The sequence below is a fragment of the Parasteatoda tepidariorum genome, chromosome 4, assembly GCF_982258835.1.
Source record: "Parasteatoda tepidariorum strain Cologne lab strain chromosome 4, Ptep-v5.0, whole genome shotgun sequence".
NCBI lineage: Eukaryota > Metazoa > Arthropoda > Arachnida > Araneae > Theridiidae > Parasteatoda > Parasteatoda tepidariorum.
Window position 1 is genome coordinate 63,756,882 of NC_141758.1, and position 18,064 is coordinate 63,774,945.

Consider the following 18,064-nt stretch of genomic DNA (forward strand, 5'->3'; position numbering starts at 1 on the left):
ATTATGTTGATTTTTGAATGCAACACATATTATGTATAGCATACATTTGGTGTGAACTTAAAATTAACCTTAAAGTAGCAAAAAATAAAAATTTACACAGTTTTTAAGCTCAATAACTGTCTTTGCTAATGCTAGGCGAGTATAAAATTTATTGGAAAAGAAGATTTAAGTATAACTGAAACGAAATCAATCAACTTTTCTTTGGTTACTAATTCAACTTTTATATTAAATGGTTATAAACTTCTATACCTCATTAATTGAATACAAAAATATACGTATGAAAGCTGTAAATTGTTTTTATAAAAAAAATTGATTTAGCTCAATACAAATATCTGAAGTTAACAACCTCCTCGAATGAATTCCTGCATATTGTACGTACACCACACTTACATTGATTTTTAGGTACTACTCACAAGTATGTATTCACTGAATTATTTACCTTTGTGGTTCTTTGTAGACAAAAGCAGATATTGACTGTCGAAGAAAAAAGTTTTTTTTTTTTCCAAAGATTTTTGAATGACCTTCGATGCAAAGATCGACTGAAAGTATTTATGTTTTAATATTTAGTGTAGCATTAATGAACACTACCGTAATTCGAACTCATTTCACAAAAGGTATTCCGATTCACCGTAAAAAGTTACATCAGAAATATTATATTACTTGCCAACAAATAGACAACGACTTACCTCGAAAGAGTTCGTTAAATTCAAATATTCATAAAATGCTAATTTACTTCTTTCCCGTATCTATTTCTGTATGAAACTAAATGCCTCTATCACACGAGAAAAAAATAAGTGCAACCGTAAGCGTAACTTCAACTCTATCCACAATTCTAAGAGCAATTCCTCCTTTCGGAGTTGCCAATAGGGTTGCTTAATTGCACGAACCGTTGTTCGTAACTGGGTTTCCATATTTTGTTATTTGTCTTGTGGGGTTGATTTGGTATCTTTGTTAGAGTCCCCACTTAAACTCTAAAAAGAAATATAGCTCTAGGAAAGCGTTCCACATAAAAATGTTTCCGAGAACGGGTTATAGGTTTCTTCATAAACAACACTAAGTTTAAATAAATAACTATCTTTATTAACATTTAGGAAACTTGTAAATTTAACTAAAACATTTTAACATGTATAAAACTTAACCACTTTAACATGGAAGCAGCATAGAAATAACTGCGAAAAGGTAACCGGCGAGAACATGCCGGATTGCTAGCTAGAACCGACGGGGAGAGAGAGAGCAATCTGTGAGGATGCGGCCAAGTTATATCCAAAACATACTGTGCGCATTTTGCTGATTTCGCCCTTCACGCATATCTCCATTCAGGTATGAGGTTTACGTCAATTATCGGCTGCGAGCGACGTAGTCCAACGTCAGAGATTCGTAATTCGGACTTTGCATTTCAGACCGCAACGCCACAGGTACTCCCCCTCCAGTCTGAAAGACGAAAAAAAAACAATTACAACAATGTAACAGTAACCATGTATGCAGTTATAACCATAAAATTGTGCATGCAACCATAACACGATATGCAAGCATTAAGGTAATAAAAAATGGACAGTGCGTTTTGAACGGAGTTCTCTGGCATTGTCAACTCCACTCAAAATGTAAGCTGGTTTTAGGCGGTTAATACCTATGTTGACCTCTTTATCTTTGATTTTGAGCTTATAAAATTTTTCATTACGCTGTAACACTTCATAAGGTCCATCGTATGGTTGCTGTAAGGGCTTGCGCACGCAGTCTTGTCTAACAAAAACATGACTTGTCGATAATAAATCCTTATGCACAAAAATGTCTTTGTGACAGTGGCGAGATGTTGGAGCAGGACGCAATCTGTTCATATATTCCCGTAAAACCTTTAGGAAATCATGATACTGTGGTAAATCAGTTGTATGGCATCTAAAAAATTCTCCAGGCAGTCTTAAAGAACAGCCGTAAACTAACTCTGCTACTGAAACGCCGATATCAGGCTTCAAACTAGAACGAATGCCCAAAAGAATTACTGGAAGAACTTCACTCCAGCGGTCAGTAGAGTGACATTTGATAGCGTTCTTGAGTTGCCGGTGAAATCGCTCTACGATTCCGTTTGATGCGGGATTATATGCTGTGGTGCGTCTCTTTTCGCACCCAAGAAATCGAGCCAATTCTTGGAACTGATTGCCTTCGAACTGTGTGCCTTGATCGGACACTATTGCATCTGGTACTCCGAAGCGAGCTATCCACCCAGAAAAGAAATTCTCAGACACTGTATTTGCTGTCTGGTCTGGCATTGGAAATGCTTCTGGCCATCGACTATATCTGTCAACACATGTCAGACAATACCTGTATCTTTTAGATGGTGGTAGTGGACCTACTATATCTATGTGGACATGACTGAAACGACATCGTGGAAGAGGATAAATACCAGGTTCAGACTTTGTGTGTCGTTGAACCTTAGACTTCTGACACTGCAAGCAGGATTTTGTCCACTCCGAGACGTCTTTTTTTAAGGAATGCCAGACAAATCTTTGTCGGATCAAGTCAACAGTTGACTGCACTCCTGGATGAGATAAGTTATGAAGATTTTCGAAAACTACTTTTCGAAATGCTTGAGGTACGTAAGGGCGTACCTTGCCAGTGGACGTGTCACACCATAGTTCTAAACCATCTGGCGTGAATACGAAAGGTTTGAGCTTCAAAACCTCTGATCGTCTAGCCTCATGCAACTCATCTCCAGAAGACTGTGCACGTGCCATTTCCTCATAATTAATATTATCAGATATATGAATTTCAGAAACTCTGGAAAGTGTGTCTGCCACTAAATTTTCGTTTCCCGAAATGAAACGTATATCTGTAGTAAATTGAGAAATGTATTCGAGGTGTCTTACTTGTCGAGGCGAGTTATTACCATTATTTTTACAAAACGCGTACGTCAATGGCTTGTGATCAGTATAAACGCAAAATTTTCGTCCTTCTAACATATGTTTAAAATGCCTTACAGAGCTATAAATTGCAAGTAACTCACGATCATATGTACTATAGTTACGTTCCGTAGTTCTAAGTTTGCGTGAAAAAAACGCTAATGGTTGTACAATATCGTTATCAATCTGTTGCAAAACTGCTCCAATGCCAATATCTGAAGCGTCTACCATTAATGTAATGTCCGCATTCACTATCGGATGCGCTAATGTTACCGCATTCGCAACGGATTCTTTACAAGCGTCGAAAGCTTTAATGTTTGCCTAATGATCGGAGTTTTATCCCTTTTCTTCTTAGTTTTACAAAGATCGTGTAGGGGGGGCCTGAATAGTAGCAGCGTTTTTTAAAAATCTATGATAGAAATTTAATATAGCTAAGAAACGGCGCAATTCCTCAACAGTCTTTGGCAAGGGAAAATTTTGAATAACAGTTACTTTATCAGGTAGAGGTGAAATACCTTGAGCATTAACAAGAAATCCCAAGAATTGTAACTCCTTTTGGCCGAACACGCATTTTTCGACGTTTAAAATAATACCGAACGAGTTCAACCGCTCGAAAATTTGTTCCAATTGCATCATATGCTCACTTTCAGTTGCGGAAGCGACTAACACGTCATCTAAATATGCGTAACAAAAATCTAATCCGCGTAGAATTTGATCAATAAACCTTTGAAAAGTTTGCGCTGCGTTTGATAATCCAAAACACATGCAATTGTATTCGTAAAGACCAAAAGGTGTTATTACCGCACTTTTAGATTTTGAATCCGCGTCTAATGGGATCTGGTGGTAAGCTTTTACCAGGTCAATTTTTGAAAATATAGTTTTACCAGCTAAGCCAGATGAAAAATCCTGAATATGCGGTATGGGATAACGATCCTCTAAAGTGACCGAATTTAACTTTCGATAGTCACCGCATACCCGCCATTCATCATTCTTTTTTTTAACTAAATGAATGGGACTAGACCATGGGCTATTTGAAGGAGAAACTATACCCTGTTCTATAAGAATGTCAAACTCTTTTTTAGCTGCTTTAAGTTTGTCTGGGGCTAAACGACGAGCCTTTGCACAAACCGGTGGACCTCTTGTAATGATAGAATGAGTAACATTGTGCTTTTTAGGACTCTTTAGAAAAGATTGATTTGTAATACCGGGAAATTTTGACAAAAGTCTATGATACTCAGTATTTCCGCAAATCGTAGTTAAACCTAACGATTTTCCGCGAACCCGTGTACCCTTAGCTGAAAATCTCGAAGTACTATCAATCAATTTGCGATTTTTTATGTCAACCACTAAACCAAAAAATTCTAAAAAATCTGCACCCAAGATAGGTCGCACTACGTCAGCAATAACAAAATTCCATTTGAATTGCCTTTTTAAACCAAAATCTAACGTTAATCTACGAAAACCGTATGTGTTTATTTTTGTTCCGTTCGCAGCGTAGATTGCTATCTCCGTAGTCGGTTGCTTATGAATGTGTGGATCGCGTGGAAAAACTGAAATTGACGCGCCAGTATCTACTAGAAAATTAAAACCTAATTTTCGGTCAATTATGTAGAGGCGACTGAACTTTAACCCACTATCTGTCGTCACCGAAACAGCAGCGGAATTCAGTTTTCCGAGTATGAACATTTACCGACACATTTTTTAGCATTTTTACCAAATTTAAAATGGTACCAACAATATTGCTTTTCCGAAGTTTTATTGACATTATTCGAATTCGAACGAGGCCTAGAACCAGACCGTTGACGAAATTTACTTCCATTGTAACTTTTTTGTCGAAAAGTCAATTTTTCAACTTTTTCGGAAAGTTCAGAAATTTGAGATTGTAACTCTTTTAAATCAACGGAAGAAATATTATGTTCTGTACTTGAAGTACCGAAACAAGAAACTTCGTTTATTTTATCCGCGATTTGAGCCAAATCATCAAGTTTGTCTTTACTAATTGATAATATTTGCTGAATATTAATAGGGAGTTGCTGAATAAACAATGTTTTTAATACATCGTCAGATATTTGACTACCAGCTAACGATCTCATTTCATGTAATAGTTGTGTTGGTTTTTTCTCACCTAAATACAATTCCTGTAACAAAGTCCTCAATCGCGAACTTTCGGACTGTGTAAAACGTTTTATAATACGTTCCTTAAGAACCGTGTATGGATTATCTGTAGGTGGAACCTCAACGATATCTTTAACGTAGGAAAGAACTTCTATATCTAACGCTGCAATGACGCAGTGGAATTTTGTTAATTCTTTTTCAATTCCCGACATCACAAAATTTGATTCTACTTGAAGAAACCATAAATTTATTTCGGTTTTCCAAACGGGTGGAGCTCGAAATGCAACTCTGGCTATTTCGTTTTCAGCCATTATACTATCAAGTTAACAATTTAAATGCCTTTGAAAATGTATTAAAAACTAGTACATTATTCAAGAAAAAATATGAATAGTTTACGTAAGCATTAATTCAATTTTACATTGTACTTTATGAATTCAAAATCAAATTGTTTACAAGTCCATGAGAATTCAATTAAATTCAATACGTTAAAATTTAAATTTCACTAGTGTATAGAAACATTAAAACCTATAAAAATGGCACATGCACAGCTCTGAAAAAGAGAAACATTAACCAAGAAGTAACTACTCACTGCGTACCAGGTAGGCCAGCCAAGTTCAAGAAAAATAGTAATCCATAATTACACACATTCTTTGATTCAGAAGGGTGTCACAACTTCTACGTCCGGGTCACCACTTGTGGGGTTGATTTGGTATCTTTGTTAGAGTCCCCACTTAAACTCTAAAAAGAAATATAGCTCTAGGAAAGCGTTCCACATAAAAATGTTTCCGAGAACGGGTTATAGGTTTCTTCATAAACAACACTAAGTTTAAATAAATAACTATCTTTATTAACATTTAGGAAACTTGTAAATTTAACTAAAACATTTTAACATGTATAAAACTTAACCACTTTAACATGGAAGCAGCATAGAAATAACTGCGAAAAGGTAACCGGCGAGAACATGCCGGATTGCTAGCTAGAACCGACGGGGAGAGAGAGAGCAATCTGTGAGGATGCGGCCAAGTTATATCCAAAACATACTGTGCGCATTTTGCTGATTTCGCCCTTCACGCATATCTCCATTCAGGTATGAGGTTTACGTCAATTATCGGCTGCGAGCGACGTAGTCCAACGTCAGAGATTCGTAATTCGGACTTTGCATTTCAGACCGCAACGCCACAGTCTTTACTTTTGGCTCATATTGTATTTTATTTTATAATATGATTCTATTATATCATAGCCTCCCAACGATGTTCGTAAAGGTAGGAAAAGGAAATCACAGACTCTGTAGAATATTGATTGATTTTGATTTAATTTTGGTCATTTTAAAGTGTTTTTTTTTTTCAGCTGCAAATAAACATTCTGAACACTTTATTTCCTCATTAGTGAAGTAGCATACTATAAAAAGGATTATGATTTCTACCTCATAATATAAGATGATATCAAGATATAAATGAATTTTATGTTACGTCTCTAAAAGGATAAGGGGGTTGGACTTAAATACTATCTAGAATTTTTGCAAATTTTTTACGTTGAATCGTGTGAGTAATGTATAAAGCATGGTGCGCAGTGTTTTTAAAAAGTGCTTATTTTTGATTTTTAAAAGCCATTAAAGATGCTTTTCTTAATGGGTTTTTTTTAAAAAGTGCTTAATTTTCCCTTTTCGAAAATGAGATTTATGAAAGGGAATGTCGATTTTCACCACGTATTATGTAAAAACGTGCTTTTCATATTTTTTTAGTCAACGCTTTCAGAATTCATTCAACCATGATCAATTTTAGCGTACCGTCCGTCCATAGCATATGAAAGCGCGAATCATTTTACAGGTTAGGGGAAATAATTGCGAGTCCGCATGTGCGTCTAGTGAGCTGGGTTTGGTGAGATTCTTGCACTCTCATGTGCAGCTCTGCTGCATTTTGTAAGATATTCTCAATTTCAGGCTTCATTTTCCACCCTCTGAATACGAATCGAAAAATATCTTGATCATTTTTTAATGGCTAATAAAATCAAGAAAAGAGTTCTTTGTCAAATTCTAGTTATTTTATCATTTTCATGTAAAGTCTTTGAAAATTATTTTGCATTTTGTCAATTTGCATAGTGCTTTGAGCACCTAAAAAGTTCTTAAAAGATGCTTATTTTTTGTTGAAAGTTTTAGCTACGCACCCTGTAAAAGCATAGTATATTTATACATATTTACTATCTAACATGCTAGCTAAGCAAGTGCGGTATCATTATCTATGTAAACGCTAAATCGAATGAGTATAAAACCAAGCTGTCTGATTTAATAGTTTAGCAAATCGAAAATTTATAAAATTTTCATGTGGAGAAAGTACAGTTTTATTGACTTATACCACTTCATGCAACTGACATTGCTATCTAAACAAGTAAGGCATTTCTTCAAATTCAATTTTTTAAGCTTAATTCAAAAAAATAGCCATTTGAAATAATTCTTTAGAAGAAATTAGGGCTTAATGTATGAAATATACAATTTATGACTTACCTTTTACTCATAAAATATTTATAACATCAAAACTATTACATCTATTAAATCAATTCTATTTTTTAAAATTTAGTCTAAAAAATACATAATAAATAATGTCAGACTCGTCTATACTACAATGTCTCAGAATTTTATTGTCATAAAATTAATTTACATTGCATTAAGGGATCATCAATTTTATTCATCTACACATTGTGCATATCAGGATTATCACTTTTATGAAAATTATTTTTTTTCCAATTTCTTAGTAAAATTGTTCTTTAAATATAAGAGGATTTTCAATGTCATACTTACAAATTATTATTGTAAAATTTAAAACATTCACTACTAGTATAAGGTAATTTAATAAAAATTTATAGGATTTATTTTAGGACAAATTTATTGCAATATACACTATATAAATTCAAATTTATTAATAACTTAGATATAAACAATATTTTATTAAGAGCATACTTTTTATACATCATATTATTTATTATAGCCTTTTACGCCTTTTGTTTTGCATTTTAAGTAATACAAGAATCAATTTAAAAAATAAAACATTTAATATCAAGTGAAACATTTAGAACATTATTCATTTACATTTCTTACTTTTTAATGTCATTTATAAAAACAATATTACATCTCTTTCCTTCTTCACCAGACAAACCTTACAGGATTATACAAAATATCTGAAATAAAAGAAAGAAATAACTTTCATGATAAAATTTTACCAACACATTATTAGAATAAGGGAGATCAAATACCATTAATTTGAATTCATTTAAGTCTTTAGGTATTTCTTTTAAACTTATTTTAAGTTTGAAAGATATTTTGATTATAGTTCTAAGATTATTCTATGCACTAGTGGAAGATGGCAGGTATATTTGGTTTTGCAGTTTTTATGTTTGGATTAAAATTTGTTTTAAGATTAATAACTTGTATTTATAAACGAAGACTATTAAAAATGTAAGTATATTGAAAAATTAGTAAGGTACACTTACATACTTACTATTATTGTAGAAAAGTAAAGTATCAAAAGATAAATGTAAACTATAAATAAAAAGTAAAGTATCAATAATTGACTTTAGAATAATAATAAACAAAGTATTATGCAAATCACCATACACCAAAAAATAGAGGGGATGAATGTAGAAACAGACAAGGAGATTGTGAATTTGCATTTTTAGTAATTATTTCTTACATATAATATTACTACCTTTTTTTAAATAATTTTTAATAATTACTTAAAATTGGTGTAACTTTGTGAGAGACAAGATAAATATTAGCCACACTTATTTTCTAACTTGTTTTAAAATAAGCTTTTCAAAAATTAAAAGAATTCTTAGGGAAGAATAAAGTAATTATTTTGCAAATAATAATAATAAAATTTTTTTTTTCAAATAATCGGACACATGCTTTCACAATGAACAGAAATAAAGATTAAAATTTAAAAATAAAGAAATATGATCATTATTATATTTTATGTTATAATATTGCTACAAAGTTTGGCGAGTTGGTTAGCGAATATTTCAAAGTAAAGCTTTTCGGCAGTATAAATCTCTACATAGAAAATAGAAATTATTTCTATCCGAAGTAATTAAAACTTTGATCGGAAGAAACTATAAGTTTTAATTTTATTTGTTTAAAATAAATAAATATTTTAAAATAAAATTTATCTAGAAAATAGTGTACTTAACTTATCGATACTAAAATGATGTACAGGTTCCTGTTATGGTAGTACATCATCTGCCTTGAGATGGTCATCTCATCGTGTGAAGGTATTTTTAATGCTTTAATTTCAAAGGAAATGTTATTATTAAACTAAAAAACTGTTCCGTTTTATCTATAAAAAATTTCATCCGATCATCCTCTTCACCAACGTCGCCGCCATTTTTATTTACATTTATATATGTCATCACATTAAATTAAAACGTCATAAAAAGCAAATGATTTGATTGGTTCTTGTAAGAAATTTCCTGAACAGTTGGAGATATTTCGGGCAACTGTAATTTCTATATCACACAAAGATTTTTCGTGAAATTTTTGGAGAAATTGCCTTTAGAGTTGCGGATAGAGTGGAGGTTACACTTGCAGTTGCGCTTATTCTCTTTCGTGTGATAGAGGCATGAAACACAGATGACTAACTTGTAAAAAACTATATTTGTCTTGCAAATATTACAGTTAAATGCACCGTTTATTTGAAGAGGACTTTAAATTTCTCCTCTTGGCCAGCAATACATTTTTTTTTAAATTACTTTTTTCAAACCACAATGTGATTTACACAATAAGCACAAATCACACAATGTGCGCTATTCGCAATACGCAATCATAAAGTGGTTTGAAAAAAATTATTTGAAAAAAATCAATGATTTCTTCAAATTATTTTTTTAAAAATCAGATAAAATTTTTTGCGAAAAAAACTATTGGCGCAAAGTAACTACAGTAAATGTTAAATTAAAGATATTGAATTTTTAATTGAACAATTCAGATAACTTTCTTTATCAAATTTTATTTTTTTCGCAATCAGAGCAGAAATATAAATAGTTCCGCGTTACAGTATTTAGAAATCTTGAAACCGAAAATGAAAAATTATTTTATTTTAGGTGGAAAAGAAACTACTTCCATATCCCTACAATACAAACTGCACAGATTATTTAAAAAAATGGAAAGCAAGAGGAGGTTATGGACCAACAAATGAAAAAGTAAAGGGATTTTATTTTTTAACTTTTCCTTTTATAGTAAAGTATAGTATAGTATAGTATAGTATTTAGTATAGTATAGTATAGTATAGTATAGTATTTAGTATAGTATAGTATAGTATAGTATTTAGTATAGTATAGTATAGTATTTAGTATAGTACAGTACAGAATTTACTATAGTATAGTATAGTATTTAGTATAGTACAGTATAGTATTTAGTATAGTATAGTATAGTTTAGTATTTAGTATAGTTGAGTATAGTATTTAGTATGTTATAGTATAGTATAGTATTTAGTATAGTATAGTACAGTATAGTATAGTATAATATTTAGTATAGTACAGTATAGTACAGCATAGTATTTAGTATAGTATAGTATGGTATAGTATAGTATAGTATTTAGTATAGTATAGTACAGTATAGTATAGCATAATATTTAGTATAGTACAGTATAGTATAGTATAGTACAGTATAGTACAGCATAGTATTTAGTATAGTATAGTATGGTATAGTATAGTATAGTATTTAGTATAGTATAGTACAGTATAGTATAGTATAATATTTAGTATAGTACAGTATAGTATAGTATAGTATAGTACAGTATAGTATAGTATGGTATAGTATAGTATAGCATTTAGTACAGTATAGTACAGTATAGTATAGTATAATATTTAGTATAGTACAGTATAGTATAGTATAGTACAGTATAGTAATTAGTATAGTATAGTATGGTATAGTATAGTATTTAGTATAGTATAGTATGGTATAGTATAGTATTTAGTATATTATAGTATGGTATAGTATAGTATTTAGTATAGTATAGTGTAGTATAGTGTAGTATAGTATAGCATAGTATAGCATAGTATAGTATAGTATAGTATAGTATAGTATAGTATAGTATAGTATAGTATAGTATAGTATAGAAGTCAGCTAGAGTTAATATAGGTTTATCGTTCCAAAAATTTATATAGGAAGGTTTTGAATTAAATTGAACAAAACTGGAAAGAACGAAACTAGATACGTATATATATATATATATATATATAATATATATATATATATATATATATATATATATATATATCTATATATATATATATATATATATATATATATATATATATATATATATATATATATATATATATATATATATATATATATATATATATATATATATATATATATATATATATATCTTGTATATATATATATATATATATATATATATATATATATATATATATATATATGTTAGGATAATTGTTCTTAATTCAGAAATATCGCATTAAATTATACCAAAACATGTGTCCCGAGGAAGACTTTTGGTTTCTTACCTTTTATAGTTTCCTATTTTCTATTATATTTATAATATTTTATTATTATTATTTGTGTATATATATATATATATATATATATATATATATATATATATATGAATTCATTTTTCATTGTAGGAATGTTACCAGGAGTGCCAGAAGAATATAAGTTTAAATACTTATGGCTGTATAATTCAAACATACAACCTCATACCGGGGGATGAGAAGAGATGCGATCCTAAAAGTAAGACAACTTTTAAGGTATAAACAGATTAAGATATGGTGCTACATAAATGTAGTGAAAACTCTGTACTTCATATGTCAAGAACGCATTGTATATGTGAAGCGTTTATTATGTATATTAAATGATTTTCCATTAGTAGCATTTCGAATTTAGGCTGTGAAAGTGTCCAATTTTTAGGATTACAAAACTGTAGAATTAAAGACTTACTTTTCAAAACATGGTAGGTAACCACTAAATGTGGAGGACAGCATTTATTTCTTTAATAAAAAAAACGAGTGATTATAACCATGATTGTGAAGGAACGAAACAATAAAGAATGATGCTTGTTTAAAAATCGAAACATATTCAAAAAATAATTTTAAATCCTCCAAATTAAAACAAAAATTACAATGTGAACTTTGCATATTGTGATTTTAACTTTTAATCTTTTTCGTTGAAATATTTAATCTAAGATTACCGCGAGAGATGAAGAACTTTTAGAAGCAAATTTTAAACTCACAAATTACAACGGGGAATAATTTCTTGTTTCTGTTGCAGGAGATTTTTTTAAACTGATCTTGGACATTTTCTCGTCAATCGGTATCTCCTATCGGTATCTTCTATCAAATCTGCAATCGGTATCTCCTGTTATATTACATTTTTAAATGGTATTTTTAGTCTATATTTTTCCAAATCTGCAAGCTTAAAAACGTAGGCGCAATTCTCACACACACACACAAAAAAAAAAACTAGCTGTATGCACTTAAAATTCATTCCATAAAACTCGGCAGTGCATCCTAAATTCCACTGCTTGCTTTTCTACGTCCCGTTTCTCAAGGAGTTGGGGGGGGGGAGTTACTCTGTTGGCATCTTAGAGGAGTAATTTAGGTAGAGAGAACCAGTCCCCCATCCCTCGCTGCAAAGAACATCGTCACGTGATTCCTGGACGACTTTTCCTCCAGTAAACCCTATCCCCAGTCTTTTACTATGGAGGTGGATTGATGAGCTGCGTTTTGAACAATAAAATTTTAAAAAAATGGTAGTATACTGCTGTGCATACGGGTGTGACGAAAAATTCATTAAAGGAGGACATTTTGCATTTCACAAATAAGATTTTTATTCTTTTATATTCACATATAAACATTTATTTGAAATGTTTATGTTAGCACGTCAGGTAATGAAATGAATTTAATTGGTTTTTAACTAGCAAAATAGCTATTATTTTTCTATATTTTTATTTAAATTAATAGATTATAATGTAGTTAACATTTATAAGCATTTTCGTTACAATTAAATTTCATATTGATATAAATATTCTGATATTTTTACTCCTTTTTTGATGAGCACGCGCATCGGATTTGGCGCATTTTTTTCACGCCAACGCTTACAGACAAATCGCATTTTATTTTTGTTCTGTAACTTATAATGATGTGTTAAAATAATTTTTTTAATAGTTTCAAGCGAATTTAATTATATATTTTAGTTGTACAGACTTAAAAAGATATGAAAGTACATTTCATGCAAAAAATAATTTTTTGGATCAAAAATAAAATTATCATTTAAAAATTACGTTTTTAAATAAAATTTATAAGTCGAAGAATACTTTTTTTATTATTTAGGAAAAATTGTTTGGATATTCATATTTATGTAGGAAGTTTTATATTTATTACTGTACATTTATTATTGAGGAAAATATTAACTAGGTTATTAAAGGTTATATTATTAATAATAGGCCCTATTATCAAATAATTGTTATAAGATTGTCAAAGGAGTAGCTATTTATTATTATTATATGTATTTTATTTTGATTTCTAGAAATAAAGAGTGAATAATTCTTTGTTGAACATTAATTAATTTTTTAATATAAAATGTTAATTCAGTCGAGAACTATCAATATTTCAAACAACACGTAGATAGTATGTTCTTATATGGAATTTCGTAATACTTTTTTTAAATAAAATGAAGTGACAAATAACAAAACCAAAATTTGTTATTTTAATTTAAATTCCTTTATTATGTTATGTTAACTCACTAAAATTTTAATTGTATGCATTGGTTGAAATAAATTATTATCGCATGGAAGGCAAACTAGAATTCCAAATTGAGCAGCATGTAAAAATATTAATATTTATTTTAAAAATAAAAAAAAATATTTTGTTTTATCAGAAAAATTATGAATAACACTAAAACCATAAAAAAGTTATGCAAAAGATGAATTGCATACCAGTGAGTATATATATATTTATATATACTCACTGTGAGTATATATATATATATATATATATATATATATATATATATATATATATATATATATATATATATATATATATATATATATATATATATATATATATATATATATATATACAGTACCCTTCCATATTATTAGGGACACTTAAAATTTCTAAAAAATTGTCCTTTTTCAAAGTGTCATAACTTTTTCAAAAATGAATCAATTTTCATAAAAATTTCAGGATATCATGTTCAGGTCTTCTACTTGCACCTAAAAATTAGTAATTTAATTTATCTCAATTGTTTGCATAAATTTGCCCATTTGAACAAAGCAAGTTTTTTTTGAAAAAAAATGTCATGTTAGACAAGGTGCTACTTTGTGACAAAATTGTTTACATCAAAATCATTATTTACACATTAAAGTACAAGTCGTTACCTTTAAAACGCGCTAAAGTAAATGACTTTACGATTTTTTTGCCCGAGATATGAGATTTTGAATTCGAATTCACAACATTAAATAGTGAAAATTTTGACGTTTATAAATAAAACCAATTATTTATACTTTCGAGTATAAATATAAAAATTTTATTATATATGTAATTTATTATATAATTTGAATAAACAATTCAAATTTATTATAAAATTTTGATATCGATTTCATTCAATTCAATTGAAATCTAATTTTCACAAAAAATACTGCCACAACTCACTTTTCACTATAAATGACAAGAAAGTTTCAACATCTCATATCTCAGTCAAAAAAAATCTTAAAATCATTTACATTAGCGGGTTTTAAAGGCAACGACTTGTACTTTAATGTGTAAGTAATGATTTTTATTAAAAAAATTTTGTCACAAAGTAGCAACTTGTCAGACTTGACATTTTTTTTAAAAAAAAACTTGCTTTGTTCAAATGGGCAAATTTTTTACAAACAATTGAGATAAATTAAATTAGTAATTTTTAGGTGAAAGTAGAAGACCTGAACATGATATCCTGAAATTTTTATAAAAATTGATCCATTTTTGAAAAAGTTATGACACTTTGAAAAATGACAATTTTGTAGAAATTTTAAGTGTCCCTAATAATATGGAAGGGTACTGTATATATATATATATATATATATTAATAAAAAATTGAAAATTGCCATTTTAGTTGTCCTGTTAAATTTTTTTAATTAATATATGTAATCTAAATAAGAAAAATTATGCATTGATTAAAATTAATTATAAAAGGCTTTCATTGTAAAGTAGTATATATATATATATATATATATATATATATATATATATTAATAAAAAATTGAAAATTGCCATTTTAGTTGTCCTGTTAAATTTTTTTAATTAATATATGTAATCTAAATAAGAAAAATTATGCATTGATTAAAATTAATTATAAAAGGCTTTCATTGTAAAGTATGTATAAATGTTAGGGTAATATTTTTTAAAAATTTAACTAAATATTTTTGTAATAAAAATTAAGAAAAAATAAAAGATAAGTAAAGTATTAACAATTCTTAAAGCAAAGCATTCCCACAATAACCTGTTGAGTGCTTGAAAGTCATGAAGGTTAAGCTAGCACATTTTAATGATCAACAGTCATAATAGTAACAATGTGGTTAACATTGCGTACCGCCCGCCTTTACTTCATGAAAAAGCTGACCCATTGATCTGAACCTAAATTAATAATTCTTCTTTTTACTAATAGAAGGCACACATTTTCTTTTAAATTACTTTGTTTCTTAGTAACAATTTACATAATTATTTAACTCAAATATAAAACTGCTAATTTTCTATTCACACATATTCTGCATTTTAAAAACCAGATACTAAATGTGTAGTGTATTATGAGATTTTTTCAAATCATTTCAGTTAATAGTTTCAACTTAAATTTAATTTTAAAAAAATTGTTACGTATTTTTCAGCATGTTTCTTTATTATTTTATTTGTCTAATATTAATTTTAAAACCACCCAATATTAATAGCTAACTGTTTATACTTAGATTTCCTAAAGATGAGCTAAAACGAAAAGTATGGGAAGTAAATGTCCACAGAGAAGAATTCACAGCATCCAATAATACAGTGTTATGCTCTAAGCATTTTACTGCGGATTCATTTGATAGACAAAGATTCTTATGTCTTATGACCTTTTGACAAAAATAATTAATACATAAAATCATTTGCAATTGTTTCTTTACATTTAACATACTTTCAAATGTATCTTCGATTCAAAAAATTATTATTTTTATTTCATTGTTTGGTAAAATCATGCTTAACTAATATGTTAATATGATTAAGAAATTAAAAGCAAATAATTAAATGTAGCGCACATATTATAATGTATTTTTATTAAAAACTTATTTCTTACAATCACGAATAAAATTGGGAAAGCATTCAAAATAAAATAAAAAAAGAGAGAAAAATCTTTAGATACTCTTAAAAATATTACTGTACGATGCGACCGCCAGCTATGAATTTTTCGCCAAAAAGGTAACCCCCATCTTTGAACAAGTTTTCGGAGTCCAAACAATAGACTGGCTCTCTCTACCCTAATATCTCCTCTAAGGTTGGCATACCTTTTTGAGCCGGTTGATTTCATCATAGGGTATACAATTGTTGGGATCTTCCATGTAATTCCACTGGCGCTAGTATCGCGGTTGTGATGTAACTGCAACTGTGTTTACATTGTATGTTTCAGTTTCGATTTCCAGTATGTTCCATTGTTGATGTGTTCTATGTATGTATTGTGAATAAAGTTATTGTTATGTTATAAGTTATCAATATTAGTGCTATCATTGTCAATCATCCTGAATACATATCCCATGCCTTATAATAAACGGTCACAACAACAATTTATATTTTTTTAAAACAAATTTCTCAGGTTTTCAGTCGTGTTTTTTTTAAAGATGGTATTTCGGTCCACGTCTACTACGTTTCCCGGGTACACCACGCAGAGCTGGGAGAAGAACATCACACAAATGGTATGAGTATTCTTAATGTATAGAAGATAAATTCATTGCAAAGTATGTAAAGTTGTGGTATATGTAAAGTATGGACATATGTAAAGTTGTGGCATTTAGATCCCATCATCAAAGAGCTCGACCACCTGACCGTTAAACCAATTGGTAACAGTCATCCTTTTCCATGCGCTTTCCACCAAGAAATTCCTTAAGTTTTGGAAACAGATGAAAGTTTGATGCTACTAAGTCAGGGCTGTATGGTGGATGATCCAGTACTTGTCATTCACAATTACCGGCCGAGCAGATCATTCTTCATCATGAATATTTGTTATTCCTTCCTTGAAAAGCCTACAGAATTTACGTCTATTACCATTATCCATTACACCATCACCAAAATCTTTAACAAGTTGCCGGGGAATTTCAGCCGGATAAGCTTTTTTTGCGTTTAAAAACAGAATAACTGAACACACTTTTCAATCGGTGAGATTATTGATTGACATAATGACAGAGGAAGCAAAATAATCATACAAAAAGTACCGGCAGAGACGTGAAACGAAATGGTGTTGTAGACTTCACAATAAAAGTGAAAGACTTGAAAAAATAAGCCGACCTTGAACTGACGTCATTTTTCAGGATGCGCAGACGCTATGCGCAATCGGTTCTTACTTTAAAAATGACCCTCTTACAATTTAAATTACTAACTATATTGTTCAGCTTCGAAAATTCATTATCTCTCTTTCCTTCAAGAAATAACAACTCCAGCCATGGCGAAAAGTATATCCAATTGCCGGGAAAATTGTGGACCAGCTTGTTTGTAAGTAATTAAACCTTAAATTATTTCAAAACATATTTATAAAAAGATAATACTGAAATAAAATACTCTGGAGAAATTTTCATAGGGCCTCACTTGCTTTAAATTATTTCCATTGTTATTGCATTGGGCATTCGACTAGTATATTAATAAAATACGAAGCTTTTTAACAAAAAGATGCAATACTAAATGTAATAACAATACTTACCAATGTATTACTGCACGAATCCGTAATTTTAAAATCTATTTTACTTATGCAAATGACGCAAAATAAATAATGTAAAATTAACTACAAAAGATATTTTATTCTTGAGCCTAAAATTTCAAAATTA

The 18,064-nt window shown here is 29.5% G+C and overlaps 1 protein-coding gene across 1 annotated transcript in view; it reads left to right on the forward strand.

Annotated features, from left to right (window-relative positions):
• The window catches only part of LOC139425763 (uncharacterized), a 34,941-nt gene extending 17,171 nt beyond the window's left edge, over positions 1 to 17,770 (forward strand). Inside the window, exons 5-7 of the mRNA XM_087162198.1 lie at positions 10,095 to 10,193; positions 11,646 to 11,751; positions 17,669 to 17,770. Of these exons, the coding sequence (XP_087018324.1) occupies positions 10,095 to 10,193; positions 11,646 to 11,751; positions 17,669 to 17,739 (276 nt within the window). The 3' untranslated portion in view covers positions 17,740 to 17,770. The remainder of the gene's footprint in view (positions 1 to 10,094; positions 10,194 to 11,645; positions 11,752 to 17,668) is intronic.
• Positions 17,771 to 18,064: the final 294 nt, after the last annotated feature.